Raw genomic sequence first — 17,197 nt, 5'->3', positions numbered from 1 at the left:
ATTTGGAAATAATTTCCAGTTATTTGAAAACATTTCACGTGGTAGTCAATCATGACAAGACGTGAATCAAAAAGCATGGTGACATAGAACTGATCAAGAAAATGACTAGAGTATTCAGCTGCCTCCAAGATTAATGTTTTGCAATGGAATGATACTGGTAAACTCATTTTACTACTGTGAAATGGTACTCAATTTTATGAAAAATGTTTCACATACCTATATTGACGTAAAACAAATGCAAACTCTGACTGTGAAATGAAACATGTAAATTTACAAATTTTCTTTATTTATAGGTTTGTACATCCAGTAAAAATAGTTCATTTATGAACACAATGGATATCAAGTACTTTACAAGTTTTGTACAAACTGTCTTTTCATACAAAATTTTCCTTCTTGTCTGAAGAAATAAGCAACTTCTACCCAACATCCGCAATGTGGATAGTCAGTCATATGCATTGTGCACGGACATGATTCCTGTTCTTTGTCACTTGTCTTAGTTATGGACATAACTAAACTTAAATCCTTCTGCAAGAATTCTCTTAACAGCATTTCAATCATTGATGAAAAAGCTTATTCACCAACTAGTATTATAAGTTATGGTGAGAAAGTGAATATTCACATTCCTGAAAATCCTGGAAGCCATAAGCATGGCACAATTTGGGTGCCTGTAAACAACCTTACATGCACCTCATATGTCGAACAACTAGTGAAGTCTCACAATTATCGTGACAGTGACACACTTTAGTTTCCACCACTTGTCTATTTTGTCTATGCACAAGGATATCACCTGTCAGAAGAAAATGTAAAATGAGCACCATATACAGCAGGAGGTATAAGAACAGGATAATCCTGGACCAGTTTCACTAATCTTCTTGTTCTTCTTCTTGCCTCTTCTTCTTCTTTTTCTTCTTCTTCTCACTGCTTTCTGGCTGATCACTTGTAGTGGCAGGAATGTCTTCCACAGGTTCCTCAAACTCCAAACCCTCTGCTGATTCTTCAAAGCTCACAGATTTCCTTTTCTTCTTCTTTTTTTTCTCCTCACTATGTGATTCTACCTGTGGTGTGCTTACTTCTTCCTCTACACTGACATCAAGAATAAGTGATTTCTTCTTCTTTTTCTTCTTTCCCGATTCTGTAAAAATAAAGTGTTACTTTTATTTATTTTTTAATACAGAGGAAGTTGTAATTAATGACAATGAAGCACTCCTTTGCTGCCCTTGCCATGTTCTGAATGACTTACATCCTCATTGCATCTTCTGCCATATTTCATCATGCCACACAAACTATAGTCAAATACAGAAACACACACACACACACACACACACACACACACACACAAATTGTTGTTCTGATAAACATCAAGGTCGTTCTCTCTCTCTCTCTCTCTCTCTCTCTCTCTCTCTCTCTGAACTAACAGGTAACTTTTAAAATTTATTAAATTTATTGAATATTTCACAGGGTGCTGCCAAAGTTGCCTATGTATAGTGCACAAAAATGTTAGTAAGTTATTGTTCCATAGGTGGATGAAGTGAAGGAGCGGCAACACAGCCCTTGCACACATATCTTCTGTATACCCAAATCCAAGCCAATCTTTTTTTCTGATTTTGATGGTCCAAATATGCACCTGTGGCTTAGATTCAGGGGAAAAGCCTAATTAAGTTTTAAAAAAGCCGCCAGAAGACGCTGTAAGTAGTTATATTTTGTCAAATAACTTGTGATACCCTTTGTTTTAGTCTACAATAATGAAGCATGTTCACTACACCTCAAAGATGAAAAGAGAAGCAATTTCGCTCACTGAGAAAACTTCAAATCATGCCGTGGGTCAGTGGTAAGGAAAATGGATGAGAATAACGTGAGACTATGGAGTCAGCAAAAGAAAATACTTTTAGCTTCTTCCAGCAATAGAAAAACATTTTCTGAGCCAAAACTTGGCTACTATTACACATCAGAAATAGTGCTGAATGATTTTTCTTAGGAGCAGCGACAGAAGTGCTTACCTGTGTGTGTGTGCAGAAATTATCAAGTTAAAGCACATGAAGCTGCTCAACAGCAAAATATCACGAATTTCAAAGGAAGCTGCAATTGGGTTTCCAATTTCACGAAACACTGGGGATTTTCTATTTGTAGGTGCACTTCAATTGCAGTTAAGTGGCCAGAAAACTACAAGGAAAAACTCATTGAATTTCAGCATTTCATAATCAAATGATGCAATGGAAATAATTATCTTCTTGGTCAGACAGGTAATGTGGACCAAACTCTGGTGTATTTTGATATGCCAATAAATTACACAGTAGAAGCAAAAGGGTACAAAGATATCAAGACACTGTCCACAGGTGGTGGAAAGTCTGTCATGCTTGCATGTACAGCTGATGGCCATAAACTGTCACCATTAATTGTTTTTAAATGCAAGACATTACCCAAGCCCAAGGTATTTCCAAAAAGCACTATTTGTACATGCTGAGGACATCTTTTTGTTCTGTTACATGTCATAAATTTGTATAGTTGTTTGCCACATTAATAGGGGTTTCTCCATATCACAGATCTATTTGGTCTATCATAACCCTGTGTGAGCCTCTTCCCCCAGCAAAAATAAAGCAATGCCACCTAGACAGTGAAAGAGGTTGATGTAAGGGTCTTTATACTAGCATTTCACAGACCATAAACACAGCATGAAAAATCCCAACTGTTTTTGGGTATGAGGTGTGGCTAGACTTGCTTACAGCCCACCTGCGTATAGTTCCTAATTATGGGCAACTGTGTCCTAGGCAGCCCTGCCCTAAATTGTTTGATGGACAAGAACATCTGAGAGACACAGGAGATGAACCAGGAGGAATATTTCTCAAAGCGATGACAATACTTATAGTCCACAGTCTGTACAGTTTACTTGTGCTAGAAATCATTCTGTGTAGATAAATTATATTGTTTAGATTGTTAAAAAGTAATCTAATAAAGTACCATGTCTAACCTCTACCAGAGATGATACAAATCGGTGTCTTGAATACATAGATTGCTTGCCACCAAATTTATTACTACAAATATATGATGCTCCCCACAAATCTCTGAAAGGTGGGGCCACTTTATAGTTTATCCATTATATGATGAGCAATATTTCTTTTGATTTTCATGTATGGCTTGAAATGAGGGAAAATTTTACTTTCTTCCCCCAGGTCTCATTTACGGGGTGCGGCTTGCATTCAAGGTCGGCTTACATTTGGGCAAATATAGTACACAAACACTGCAAACATGCCCCTGTTGCAGGAAATTATCAACTACTCATGTATAGTGGATCAGTGCACGAAGCACAGAAAGAGTTTTAGCATTCACATTAGTTTTTGAGCAGTAGCTCTTTTCCTCGGAACAGCAGATACACACTCTCTCTCTCTCTCTCTCTCTCTCTCTCTCTCTCTCTCTCTCTGTCTCATGAGCATGACGAGACTTGACACAAGTCTTGCCATGGCCAGTGAAGTGTGTGTTGGGTGTATGTGTAGTTGTGTGTGAGAATGTACGTACCATTGCTAGTGCTCGAAAGCTTGTGTGAATGGTTGTGTTTCCTTAATTTTATGTACTACTTCTATAATCAATAACTATCATGATAAAACACTGCTCGAGTATTACAAGTATCATTTGGAAAATTTAAAAGATGTGTCCGTTAGCATTTATGGTGCATTAAGGCAGATCTGCCAATTTTCTCATCTCAGAAAAATAGTGAAATCATGACTTAAGAAGGCTCCAATGACTAGATGAAATGTGGCAAAAAAACAGATGCAGATAAAACTTTCTACATCTACTAGGGTGAAAAATAAATGACAGATATTCCAATATTTTACTCTGTAAAACTGCTACCACCTACAAGTTTTCAGTTGGTACTAAATGCTAAACTCACTTATTGAGATTCCTGTGAAGTTTTTGCCAAAAACCAAATTTCCTTTCTTTACATTGTCAATGACAATTCTTTGTCTAATTAAAAATCTAAGCTAACTTATATTCCATAAACATTCAAACACGTGTACGCAAACAAGTTAGGATGTTACTGTGTGTGATGTGCAAAAGCTAGTGTTAACTGCCTTCTATTGTGTGTTCCTGTGTGCCATATGCCAGTCCTCTACAGGTAAGTTGTTGGCTTTCCCTTATTTTACATTTTTGCCTTCCAGGAATTTCTGTTATTGTTATTGTTGTATTTTATTATCTGTACCATCTGAATTAGTAATTAACTTCCTCTCTTGGGTACATTTCACTGCCAATCCATCAGCCCCCCCTCAAATTAATTCTAGAATTTAAGCTACAAACGAACTTCACAATCAGGTATTGAAGACAACATGACATTGACTTGTGTCATGTTATCTCCTACCAATGGCATGATTAGGATGTGGTATGGGGAAGCATGTGGTCACCACACTACTTTCTCAGCGATTGTCATGTTTCCAACACGGTACTCCTCATTCAAAACGTTCTTCAAATGGTATGGCAACACTGGAAGAACTGCAATCAATTCAAGCCTTCCCACACAGAAAAGATGCCTAACAGCACTAAGAACTGAATCTGGCAGTCATGAGACACTGACCATTTAACTACAGAGGAAGACTAAATTTATGTCAACATTAGTATCTGCTTTAATCTAATAGCTGGATGATTTTTTAATGCAAAATGAGAACAACAAAATTAGACTATTCACTGGCAAACTTTAGATATGACATCAGAAATGTTGGAAGCAAATAGAATTTGTAGAGGAGAATAACACATTTGTCCTTAATATACCTAAGATATTCTTCCAAAAGGAGGAGGTGGGCAGGGGATAAGAATGGACTTAGTAAGGACCAACTGAACCTAAAAATGACATTTTAGGAAACAAATTGTACTGGATGTGGATGTCCAAGTTCACTTTCAAATTTCATGTGTTCATGACTAGTAAGAAATAATGTAAAAACATATACAAAGTTAGAAAGAAACAAACACAGCAGGTTGGAAATTAGAAATGTAGATTATAATTATTTTAGAGGAGTGAGGTGCAACATACCAAATCAAACAATGTTCTTAACTAGAGATTATATAGACAGACAAACGGGGCAATTACTTAACAAGGGTACTTATGCAAGCAGAAAAAGATGTTTGGGTACAAAGAAGAAGAAGAAGAAAGAAAATCTCAAATGGAACAGAGCAACTATTAACAAGAAGTTTCAAGCAAATAATCACAGCTGCATTACAGAATACACCGAGTTACAGAGAAGTTTGTGTAAACGTCTTTGAGAGGATTTAAGAAACAACTGATACTAACAGTTTGACGAAAACAAGATACATACTTATTTAGGATAGACATCAGACTTCAGCAATTAAGAGGGTGGATGGCACAATTATTAACAGCAGATACAATATTATAAGGGTCCAAAGATTTCTTTAAATTATGTTTGTAGGTCAGGCCCAAGTCACAATCAATAATGAAGTATTATAGGCAAAGTAAGACATAATCTTAACTACCTGCTGTTTTAGCCTTACAGAAGTGATTTAAAAAGCGTACTTCTTAATGTGTATTTTTAAAGGTATACTTGTAAAAATATTTTTAAGAGATTAATTTTTTGGAAGATGTGCATATACTACAACATACAGAAATTTGTCTACTGCAAGAATGACATGTCTATACAGATACCCATACAAAGGGGTGATTCAAATTTAAATTTCTATTTTCTACAACAATTTCAATGTATATTGCAACAAATGCAATTATTTTTGATGGTTTGATAATAATATGGTAACAGAATTAAACTGGTTTTTTGTGAGGTAAATTCGAACCACTGACTTGCTTAATTAGAAATACTACATTATCTTTGGATGCACCTGACCACATATGTTACAAAATACTGTTAAACAACCAACTTCATCTCTGACATCAGCAATGTAATCAGCCAATTACTTTGAACATAAGTTATCATAATGTAAGGATTAAGTGATCCTTCGATGAGCTAGAGTACACACCCACGCACGCACGCGCACACGCGCTCGTGCACACACACACACACACACACACACACATACACACACACACACACACACACACAAACAAACAAAATTGCTGGCATCATTCAGAGGCATAGGCTTGAGCTTGTGTGCCTATCAATGTCTCAACGCTTCTGCTTTTCACTGAGTGATCTCCTTTAAGTATTTACATTCTACAAGAATTTTCTTACACATTTATCATAATGTAAACTAAATATGTTCTTTTATGTCAATTTAAGATTCCATACTGTACCACTTAGTAAATTCCATAGTTTCTCACAATGCTCTTGTTACACTGTATGAAACCGGTCAATAAAAAGATATTGATGGTGACTTATGGTTGTACCTACAAACTTAATTTCAACAGTCACTATTTCCCTGGCAGGAATGCCTGCTCTTACTAGATTTCTTTAAATGTTTGCATGCGTCAAGAGAAAAATAAGGTGTAAAAGATGGAATAATGAAGTTCTTTCTCTGATTCAGAGGTAACAAAAGACCAAGATGACAATCTAATGGAAGGTGAATAGAGGCTGCGTGCTTGGCAGAAGACTGAAATGCACGCAGAAAACTGTACGAGGCTGGAGGATATTCAAAGACAAGAGACGAAGGCTACAGGCATTTATAAAAGAATAGATCTTCATTCTTGAACACAGAAAATTCTGCAATGTGTCTACATTCTTATTGTGCAATTACTGTCTCTACAAAAATGACATGGAATTCTTTCACTGACCTGCTGGTGTAACACACTCCTCTTGCTCTTGTTCCAGACCTTGTGCATGTTCAGCTTCATGTTCCTTACTCTTCCTCTTTTTCTTCTTGATTTCTGGTGTTTCAGTTACTTCTGGTGCCTCAGCTGCAATGAAGTATGTTGAGTTACTTTCATCTTAACTGCTAAAGTTAGGAATCACAGAGACAAGTGGCACAACTCCACTGCACATTCAATTATCAGAATACAGTAGATGAAAATACAAGTATGTAGAACACATAATAGCTTAGTTGCAAGGAATAATATAGTATCATCAAAATTATACTGTAAACATCATCTTGAGCTCACTAGCTTTCAACTGCTGGTGTGCAGGACCCCTGTCAGTGGAAAAGCCTCGAATATAGAAGTTTGAAAGTGAATCAAATCAGATACCAGCAGATACTGAAACTACATTCCACGTTGTGCATTGCACTGTGTACAGCTAAAGCTTCCGTGTATTTCTCACATATGTTGAATACACAAGTTTTTTAAAAAAATTATGGTGGTGGGGGGAAGAGGAGTGAAAGAGGAGACCAGCAGAGAAAGTGGAAAAGACTGTGGGTGTGTTGGCAGAATCAAAGGCTGTGTAGTGCTGGCCTGTGAGCAGAGATGGGGATAGGTAAGTGGAGGACAGGCGTAAGTGAAGGTTGAGGCCAGAGAGTTACAAGAATGTAGGAAATATTGCAGGGAGAATTACCACCTGCCCAATTTAGAAAAACCGGTACTGGTAGGGAGGATCCAGATGGTGCAGGCCTGGTTGGTTGGATGGTTGGTTTAAAGGCAGGAGAAGGGACCAAACTACAAGGTCATCGGTCCCTTGTTTCTAATAAAACAATGCCACAAGTGTGAGAATAAAATGGACAAAACATATAACACAAAACGGAAAGAAAGGAAAAGCCACAAGAATGAAGGGAAGGCAAAAAACATTAAAAGGAACAAAAGAGGACAAGAAAACAACGGAGAGACGCTAGAGACAGAAGAGAGTAAAACATGGAAGTTGATTACAGCGGCTGGCCAACTACGAGAATAAAAAGGGAAAGCCAGCCACTCCGCAACACATTAAAACACAGGACACAGGACACAGAGGGACAAAGGACATACGCTAAAACCTACACAGAAGTATAAAACCCACTCTCACGGATAAAACGTAAAACTAAAGCTGCTGTGGAGACATTGTCACCCAACAACAAAGGCAGGGTGCTGGGAAAGTTAAAAGTCTGCTGCAGAGTGGCTAAAAGTGGGCAGTCCAGCAAGAGGTGGACAACTGTCATTTGGGAGCCACAGCGACACTGAGGTGGGTCCTCACAACGGAGTAGGTAACCATGCGTTAGCCAGGTATGGTCGAAGCGGAGCCAGCACAGGACAACTGATCCCTGCGACAGGCCTGCTTGGAAGACTTCCACACATTCATAGTCTCCTTAATGACACACAGTTTGTTGGGCGTGCTGTTATGCCATTCCGTCTCCCAAAGCCAGAAAACATTGCGGTGTAAGACGTCGCATGTTTGGCCATCCTATCGGCAAGTTCGTTTACGGGGATTCCGACGTGTCCTGGGGTCCACACAAACACCACGGAACGGTGGAACTTTTCCATGGCATAGATGGACTCCTGAATTGAATTGAGTGGATGTACTCAAGAGCTCTGCAATGAAAACACTGCAGCCAACTGGCAAGGAATGCTGCTCAATATGTTCTCCATGAACATACGCGCCTACATTGCCATCAGCCATTGAGCCATTGGTGTAAACCACTTCAGGGCCCCGGAACACGTCAAAAATCGAGAGGAAGTGGCAGCGGAGAGCAGCGGGGTTAACGGAGTCCTTAGGGCCATGCTAAAGGTCCAGAAGAAGCTGCGGCTGAGGCATACACCATGAAGGCGTACGTGAACAGACTGCAAGTAGAGGTGGTAAAGGGAAGGACTCCAGTTCGGAGAGAAGGGACTGCACACGAACCACAATCGTTATCCTCTATCTGGAGTGCCGATGCGGGAGATGGACTGCCACAGGCGGGAAAAGGAGACGGTACTTCAGACGCTCAGGGGAATTATGAATGTGTGATACGTAACTGGTGAGCAGTTGCACACATCTGATCTGCAGCGGAGGGACACCAGCCTCCACCACTACGCTGGTCACTGGACTCGTCCTAAAAGTTCCTGTCGCTTATCGAACCCCACAGTGGTGCACAGGGTCGAGTAAATGCAATGCTGAAGGCGCTGCTGAACCATAAACCACACTCCCATAGTCAATTTGGGATTGGACAAGGACTCTGTAGAGCTGCAGCAGCGTAGAGCGATCTGCACCCCAATTGGTGTTGCTCAGGCGACAGAGGGCATTGAGGTGCTGCCAGCACTTCTGCTTAAGCTGACAAAGATGAGGGGGCCAAGTCAATCAAGTGTCAAAAACCATTCCTAGGAACTGATATGTCTCCACTACAGTGAGTGCATCATTATTAAGGTAAAGTGCGGGTTCCGGATGAATGGTACAATGCCGACAGAAGTACATGACACACGACTTTGCGCCTGGAAACTGGAAGCCGTGGGCTAGAGCCCATGACTGCACCTTGTGGATGGCTCCCTGGAGGCGACGCTCAGCAACAATAGTACTTGAGCAGCAGTACGAAATGCAGAAGTCGTCTGCATACAGAGTGATGAGACGGGGGTCCCGACAGCTGCTGCTAGGCGTTAAAGGCCACTAAAAATAGAGACACTCAATCCAGAGCCCTGCGGGATTCCATTCTCCTGGATATGGATGAAACTATGGGAGTCACCAACTTGGACACGGAAAGTGCGGAGCGACAGGAAGTTATGGATAAATATCAGGAGTGGTTCCCGGAGACCCCACTCATACAATGTGGCAAAGATATGATGTCGCCAAGTCGTATCGTATGCTTTACGTACGTCAAAAAAGGTGGCAAACAGGTGTTGCCATCTGCAAAAGGCTGTTCAGATGGAAGACTCGATGGACACAAGATTATCAGTGGTAGGACGACCCTGGTGGAAGCTGCCCTGACATGGAGCCAGCAAGCCACGTGACTCCAGGACCCAACCCAACCGCTGACATAACATGCATTCCAGCAGCTTACAAAGGACGTTGGTGAGGGTGATGGGCCGACAGCTATCCACGTCAAGTGGGTTTTTACCAGGTTTGAGCACCAGAATGATGGTGCTCTCCCACCACTGCGATGAAAAGATGCCATCGCACTAGATCTGGTTGAAGATGACAAGATGTGACTTGCAGTCAGATGAGAGATGTTTAATCCTCTGGCTGTGGATGCGATCAGGCCCAGGAGCTGTGTCGGGGCAATGTGCAAGGGCACTGAGGAGCTCCCACTCTGTAAATGGGGCATTATAGGATTCACTGCGGCGTGTAGTGAATGAGAGGACGTTCCATTCCAGCCACCGTTTGAGTGTGCGAAAGGCTGGGGGGTAATCTCCAACGCAGAGGCTCGAGCAAAGTGCTCGGCAATCACGTTTGTGTCGGTACATAACTCACCCTTTATGGTAAAACCGGGGACAGCTGTTGGGACCTGGTACCAAAAAAGACGTTTGATCTTTGCCCAGACTTGGGAAAGTGACGCGTGGCACCCAATGGTGGAGACATATCTCTCCCAACACTCCTCCTTCCGTCGTTTGATAAGGTAGTGAACACGAGCAAGGAGCTGTTTAAAGGCTATGAGGTGCTCCAGAGAAGGGTGCCACTTATGCCGCTATAGAGCTCGCTAACGCTCCTTAATTGCTTCAGCGACTTCCGGCGACCACCAAGGGACTGCCTTACGTCTTGGGCACCCTAAAGAGTGAGGGATCGCGTTTTCTGCCGCAGAAACAATTGTGCTAGTTCCCCAGTCCACCTTGTTCAAAAGCCATCTGGGCAGGTGTCCGTGCGCTTAACACTGGGGCAGTGACAGGAAGATGGGGAAGTGGTCACTACCACACAGGTCGTTAAATGCTCTCCAGTGGATAGATGGGAGAAGTCCTGGGCTGCAAATTGATAAATCAATGGCCGAGTAACAACCATTAGCCACACTGAAACGTGTGGTGGTCCCAATATTTAAGAGGCAGAGGTCGAATTGCGACAGTAAAGTTTCGACATCTCTGCCTCAGCCATTAAGCATGGTACCACCCCACAAGGTGTTATGGGCATTAAAATCACCCAGAAGTAAGAAAGGTTTAGGGAGTTGATCAATCAGTGCAGTTAATACATTCAGAGGTACTGCACCATCTGGAGGAAGATATACATTGCAGACAGTTATTTCTTGTGTCGTCCTCATTCTGACAGCCACAGCTTCAAGAGGGGTTTGAAGGGTCACATGTTCACTATGGACCAAGTTTAGGACACTAGCAGGTGTAAAGCGTTAACAGTTGTCGTAGCTCAGCCAGGCGGTGGATAAAACCACTGCAATTCCACTGGAGGGTGACATCGTGAGACTGGGAAGGCATGGAACATTCAATGAGGCAGTTTACACCTCAGAGTCACCTGCTGCCACCGATTTATTGCCTGAACAGTCTATATCCATTGAGTCTGAGGGCCTGGCTGTCCGCTCCTGGTAGCTGAATGGTCAGCATGATGGACTGTCAATATTCTGGGTCCAGGTTCAATTCCCGGCTGGGTCGGGGAATTTTCTCCATCCAGGGACTGGGTGTTGTGCTGTCATCATCATCATCATCATCATCATCATCATCATCATCATCCTATCATCCTCATCGACTGCAGGTCGCCGAAATGGCATCACATTGAAAGACTGGCACCCAGCGAACGGCCTGCCAGATGGGGGGCCCTAGCCATACGATTAAAAAAAAGGAGGGTCTGGCAAGATCTAGGTCCCCAGTGGATGACAAAATCTCCACCCCATCCTCAGCCACAGAGCCTGTAGGTAGCGGTCATGTGGTTGCCACCACAATTTCCTTGGTCTTAGGTGTTTTCTGTTTGGATTTCTCTCGCTGCTCCTTGGGTTTCCCTGGTAGGCAGGACTTCACTGGCTCAGTCTCCGGGACTGAGGATGAGTGTGAAGCCCTACGACCAGCTTCTTTTGGGCTCTTCAGCCACTGGCAGATGTCGTCTTTCCCACTAGAAGAAACCTGGGAAGGAAGTGACCCAAGGGACCCCTTCCTAGCAAGAGAAGCTGAAACAGACTGGCTTAGAAGTGGGGACGGATGTCCCCGATTGTTGGGGGGGGGGGGGGGGGGGGGGGTGTTGCTCCAGAAGTAGGTGGTGCAGGAGCAACAGGGAAGGAAATGCCTCCCACCATCAAGGGGGCAGGTGTAGTCTTCCGGTTCTGAGAGGTGACCTGGGTTGGCGAAGCTGATGCTGCCAGAACTGAGCGGCGGTGTAAGATGATGTCATACACACAGGATGCAGGCGTTCAAATTTTCTCTTAGCCTCAGTGTAGGTCAGTCTGTCCAGGGTCCTGTAGTCCATGATTTTCCTTTCTTTCTGGAGAATCCTGCAGTCAGGCGAGCAAGGTGAATGGTGCTCTCCACAACTGACACAGATGGGAGGCGAGGCACATGGAGTATTGGGATGTGATGGGCATCCGTAATCTCGGCATGTGACGCTGGAAGTACAGTGGGAAGACATATGGCTGAACTTGCAGCACTTACAGCACCGCATCGGGGGAGGGGTATAGGGCTTTATCCCACACCGGCAGACCATCACCTTGACCTTCTCGGGCAATGTATCACCCTCAAAGGCCAAGATGAAGGCACCGGTGGCAACCTGATTACCCTTCGGATCCCGGTGGACACGCCGGACAAAACATGCACCTCGTCGCTCTAAATTGGCATGCAGCTCATCATCGGACTGCAAAAGAAGGTCTCTGTGAAATATGATAACCTGGACCATATTTAGGCTCTTATGGGCCGTGATGGTTACAGAAACATCCCCCAGCTTGTCACTGTCACCGGCGAGTAGTGCCCATGATGGGCAGAGGATGCTGTTTTGATCAAGACTGACCCAGATCTCATTTTGGACAAGCCCTCCATCTCCCCGAACTTTTCCTCTAAATGCTCAACAAAAAACTGAAGCTTCATCGTCATGAAAGATTCCCCATCAGCTCTCAAACATACAAGGTACTGGGGCGAATAAGATCCACTGCCATCCTTAGCCTGACGTTCCTCCCATGGTGTGACCAGGGAGGGGAACAATTTGGGGTCGTACTTCTGTGCGTTGAATTGAGCTCGTGATCGCTTAGAGAGTGCTGGTGTTTCACCACCAGCAAGAGATGATGGACTACGCTTCATCGCGTGTCATCCATCCAGATGCCACACACTCCGACCAGGGGGCCTCCCCCAGGCGCCACCCAGCCGCAGCAAAGGCTACCTGGCAGGATGGCCATTGCCGGGAGTCCCGATGCCCCAGGGCGATGGGCATCTACCCCTTGGCATACATGGGGAGTTAGCGGCGTAGGCATCAGTAGAGCGATCCCTGTGTGGTCAGGGGGCTACAACCAACAGGGTACATGGCGGCCCCACCGCAACGGACTGGCTACCTTGCTGTATATCCATGGTCATCGTCGAAGCAGAAATCAACACTGTATAGTGCATGGTGGAAAATGCACCCAGAAAGGTGTCCTCGCCTAAGAGATGGAGAATGGGCAGGACTGTAAAGTGACGATGAGAAAGTGGGCTAAAGATCTCAATGCATGATGGACACAATGCACTTTGTAAGGCGCCCTTTGCAAATTGGCTTGCTCTTCGGGAAAATTTTGAACAATAGAGGTCAAACCCTACAGGGGACCATCACATAAAGGCCGAAACATGTGAAAACTCCTTTTAGTCACCTCTTACGACAGGCAGGAATACCTCAGGCCTATTCTAATCCCCGGACCTACAGAGGGGGGAGGGGGTGCAGGCCTGGAAGCAGTCAATGATGCAAAGAACATTGTATAGAGCAGCACGTTCAGTGACTTGGTAGTCCAGTTGTCTCTACACCACAGTTTGTCAATGGCCATTCATGTGGGCAAACAGCTGGGTTGCCATGAGAGGTAGTCGAACCCTGGCAGAGAATGTCGTTCAGTTGCTCCAGTGCTGGGTGATATTGAGTCACGCGATATCTGTTTCTGCATAAGGTTGGGAGGGTAATTTGGGTCTGTGAAGACCTAAGTGAGACCCTGGCTGTATTTGGAAGAGGGACGGCACTAAAGAGACGATGACCAGGAGTGGCTAGGTTGTATGGAAGGGAGTTTTTGGTAAGAAATGGGTGGCAGCTGATGAAGTGGATGTATTGCTGGTTGTTGGTAGGTTTGGTATAGGCAGAGGTACTGATGTAGCCATCTTTGAGTTGAAGGTCAACATAGAGGAAGGTGGTTTGATGGGTTGAGGAAGGCCAGGGGAGGTGAATAGGAGAGAAGGTGTCGAGGAATGTGGATAGGGTGTCCTCACCCTTGGTCCAGATCACGTGGTTGTTATCAATGAACTGGAACCAGGTGATGGGTTTCAGGCTCTGGATGGCTAGGAAATATTCCTCTAAATGGCCCACGAATAGGCTGGCATAGGACGGTGCCATGCGGGTGCCTATTTGCTGTACTACAGATTTGTTTGTAGGTGATGCCTTCTAGGGCATTGGGGATGTTAGTGTAGATGAAGGCGGTGTCAACAATGACTAGCAGGGCTTTGGAGAGCTGGAGGAGGAAAGGGCTGTCGTCTTATATAGGATGGTAGATTATGGGTAACAATGCTGAAGGTGTAGGTACATGAAAGCAGAGGTTCTCTCCTTGGGAGCACAGTAAGCAGCCACATTGAGGCTTCCTGGGTGGTTGGGTTTATGGTCTTTATAAAGCTTAAAGAAGGTAGGAGTGTGATAGAGGTGAGAAGAGAAATAGATCCAGGCTCTTGCATGGGCCTAAGAATTTGAGGAGGGTATGTAAAGCCTGATGGAGTTGGTATTGTTTGCACAACCTTTTTCCTTACTTTAGACAGGCAGCACTTTCTTCATGACAAACTGGTATTCGAAACTAAATCTGAAGTAAAGTCACTTGCCTCTGAAGATTCTTTTCTAGACTGGTAGATGCCTGGCTGGCAGTACACTAAAACTTTGTAATGTGACAGAGACCGTAGACAATGCACAAGGTAATTTTAAGGTTAGGTTAAGCTCTTGAGGCCCTGAGAATAAATTCTGCATTATGCAAAGCAATTATTACAACAGTCCATACATCATATGCAAAGAGTGATAAACTTGGGGTTTAACTGCCAGAGCATTTGCAATAAAGTATGAGAGTTCAGATGACTCGTAGAAAGCAGTCAGCCTCAAATCATTCTTAGAAACTTTAAGCAAAGACTAGGAAAATTTTCGATAACATGAGGAATGAATATACGAAAGGTAGGTTGGATTCCCTTGGAGAATGGATGTTTATAGTGACAAGCAGAAACATTAGCAAGTCCAAAATGAATTTAAAGGCAAACTAATATTGACTAAAGTAACAGTAGTTGATGGATTCAGAGTAATAATCAGATGTAGGTTCAAAAGTATTGGTCATAGAGTCATTCAAAGATAGCCTACACTCAACAGCACGAAAATACCCCTAGCATATAGTGGTAGAAGCAGTAGGTAGTGGCTTCAACCTTCCCAGTGTGGACTGTGAAAACTATGCATGTGGATCAGCAGTAGGAATAGTCTTGCCAAGTAAGTCACCAGTGAGAGACAGCTTGGTTACCATGAAGCTTTTGCAATAACAACAGTCACCAAAGGCAGAAAGGTCATCAAGAAAGCTGGAAGAGTATCTTTGTTCAAGATGACAGTCATGTGCAACTCATTTGAAGAACCAACTAAGAACAAACCAAGATCTAGATAAATGAATACCAAGTAAGGTAATAAAAATGCAAAGACCCACATTTGAAGAATGCTGTGAAAACAGAAACACACTGCTTATAGAAGAGACTGCAAGGAAACTGATAGGGAAAGCTTAGTAGTAACTTGAGCATTTGTGAGCAGAATGATGCATGAACCTTACAATGATTTTCACAGTTATATAACAGATGCTCAGGATATAAACAGCACTGTACATTTAAAACACATGTTCCTGCCACAAGAGTGGAGCACAAGTTCAGTTCCCCATAGGTAGGTATGCGGCACGGTGCAACGGCACTGGACATGGGGTAGAATTCTCTAGTACCAAGATATGTCGTGTTCACATGCATGGAACAAAAGAGGGGTCATTGTGAGAGCGCCTGCTAAAATAAAATATGTCTATGCAAAAATCTTGGATATTTAGTGCTATACGATCAGGAGTATACAAGATGACTGACATAATTTCTATTTGGTATGATGAATGGCAGCTTGCTCTAAATTTGAAAAAAATGTTAAGTTAATGTGGACGAATAGGAAAATGGATCTTATAATGTGTACTGCTCGACAAGTATTTAGGGGAATACCAAGAAGCAAATAAGATAATCAGGTGAAGTCAGTATTAGGAATGGTGAATTGGAGACTTACAATTGGCTGGAAGAGTTCTGGAAAAGCATCTGTAAAGGAAATTGCATACAAGACATGAGTGTGACCAATTCAAGTGCATTGTTCCAACATTAGGAGTCCTTATGAAGTACGCATGACAGAAGAGACTGAATGAATTCAAAGACATGCTGCTGAATCTTCAAGGGTGGATAATCAATACGTAAATGTTACAGAGATGTTCAAGGAACTTAAATGGGAATCCTTAGAAGAAAGACAACATAGTTCTCAAAAAACACTTTTGGGTAAATTTTGAGAACCTGTATTTTAGGAAGTTGTGTAATCATCCTATTGCCATCACTGTGTATCTCATATAGAGAGCACAAGAGGAAGATAAGGGAGACTACAATAGGTACAGGGAATCAGTCATTTTTCTCCCATCACTCAATAATGAAATTGATTAGGAAGGAAAATTCAAACTGATACTATAAATGCAAAGGTAACTGTCTGTTACGTTTTCATGACCAAACCACAGAATCGATTTTGATGAAATTTGGTATGGAGATAGCTTGAAACGTGAAGGAGAACAAAGGCTACTTTAGAAAATAAAAGAAAGTCGAAACCTAAAGGGGTGTGGTAAGGAATGGAACATCTCTTTTCACATCCATGAACATAAACTGCGTTAAAAATTACTAAATTTGCATCATAACGTACAGCTACTTCAAAAGCGTGATGCATAGATGCGCACTCCTGCCCACAACTCTCCACGCGCACCAGCGCTGTGCATCCTGCCATGTATTTTGTGGCAGTTGAGGGCACATTACGAGCTATGCTTACCCCAGCAGGCAGACACATGAGGGCAGCTGACATTACTGTGCATTCAGTAGCTTGCTTAATCACCATCACTCATCATAAGAAACTACTGCCATGCAAGCATAGCCATGGGTAACAGCTAGTTAGCAATACTGAAACACAGCACCCTCTGCCACACATTGTACAGTGACTTCCACAGTATGTACACAGATGATGAATAGAGAGAGAGAGAGAGAGAGAGAGAGAGAGAGATATGAAAGAAGTAAGTCAGC

General features: G+C 42.9%; 1 protein-coding gene across 1 annotated transcript in view; it reads right to left on the bottom strand.

Annotated features, from left to right (window-relative positions):
- Positions 1–265: 265 nt before the first annotated feature.
- LOC126187303 (nucleolar protein 58) overlaps positions 266–17,197 on the bottom strand; it is a 75,676-nt gene continuing 58,744 nt past the window's right edge. Inside the window, exons 11-12 of the mRNA XM_049928296.1 lie at positions 6,719–6,841; positions 266–1,132 (exon numbers count right to left, since the gene is read on the bottom strand). Coding sequence (XP_049784253.1) covers positions 864–1,132; positions 6,719–6,841 — 392 coding nt within the window. The 3' untranslated portion in view covers positions 266–863. The remainder of the gene's footprint in view (positions 1,133–6,718; positions 6,842–17,197) is intronic.

Source organism: Schistocerca cancellata, chromosome 5 (genome assembly GCF_023864275.1).
Source record: "Schistocerca cancellata isolate TAMUIC-IGC-003103 chromosome 5, iqSchCanc2.1, whole genome shotgun sequence".
Lineage (NCBI taxonomy): Eukaryota > Metazoa > Arthropoda > Insecta > Orthoptera > Acrididae > Schistocerca > Schistocerca cancellata.
This window is presented reverse-complemented; position numbering and strand designations above follow the sequence as displayed.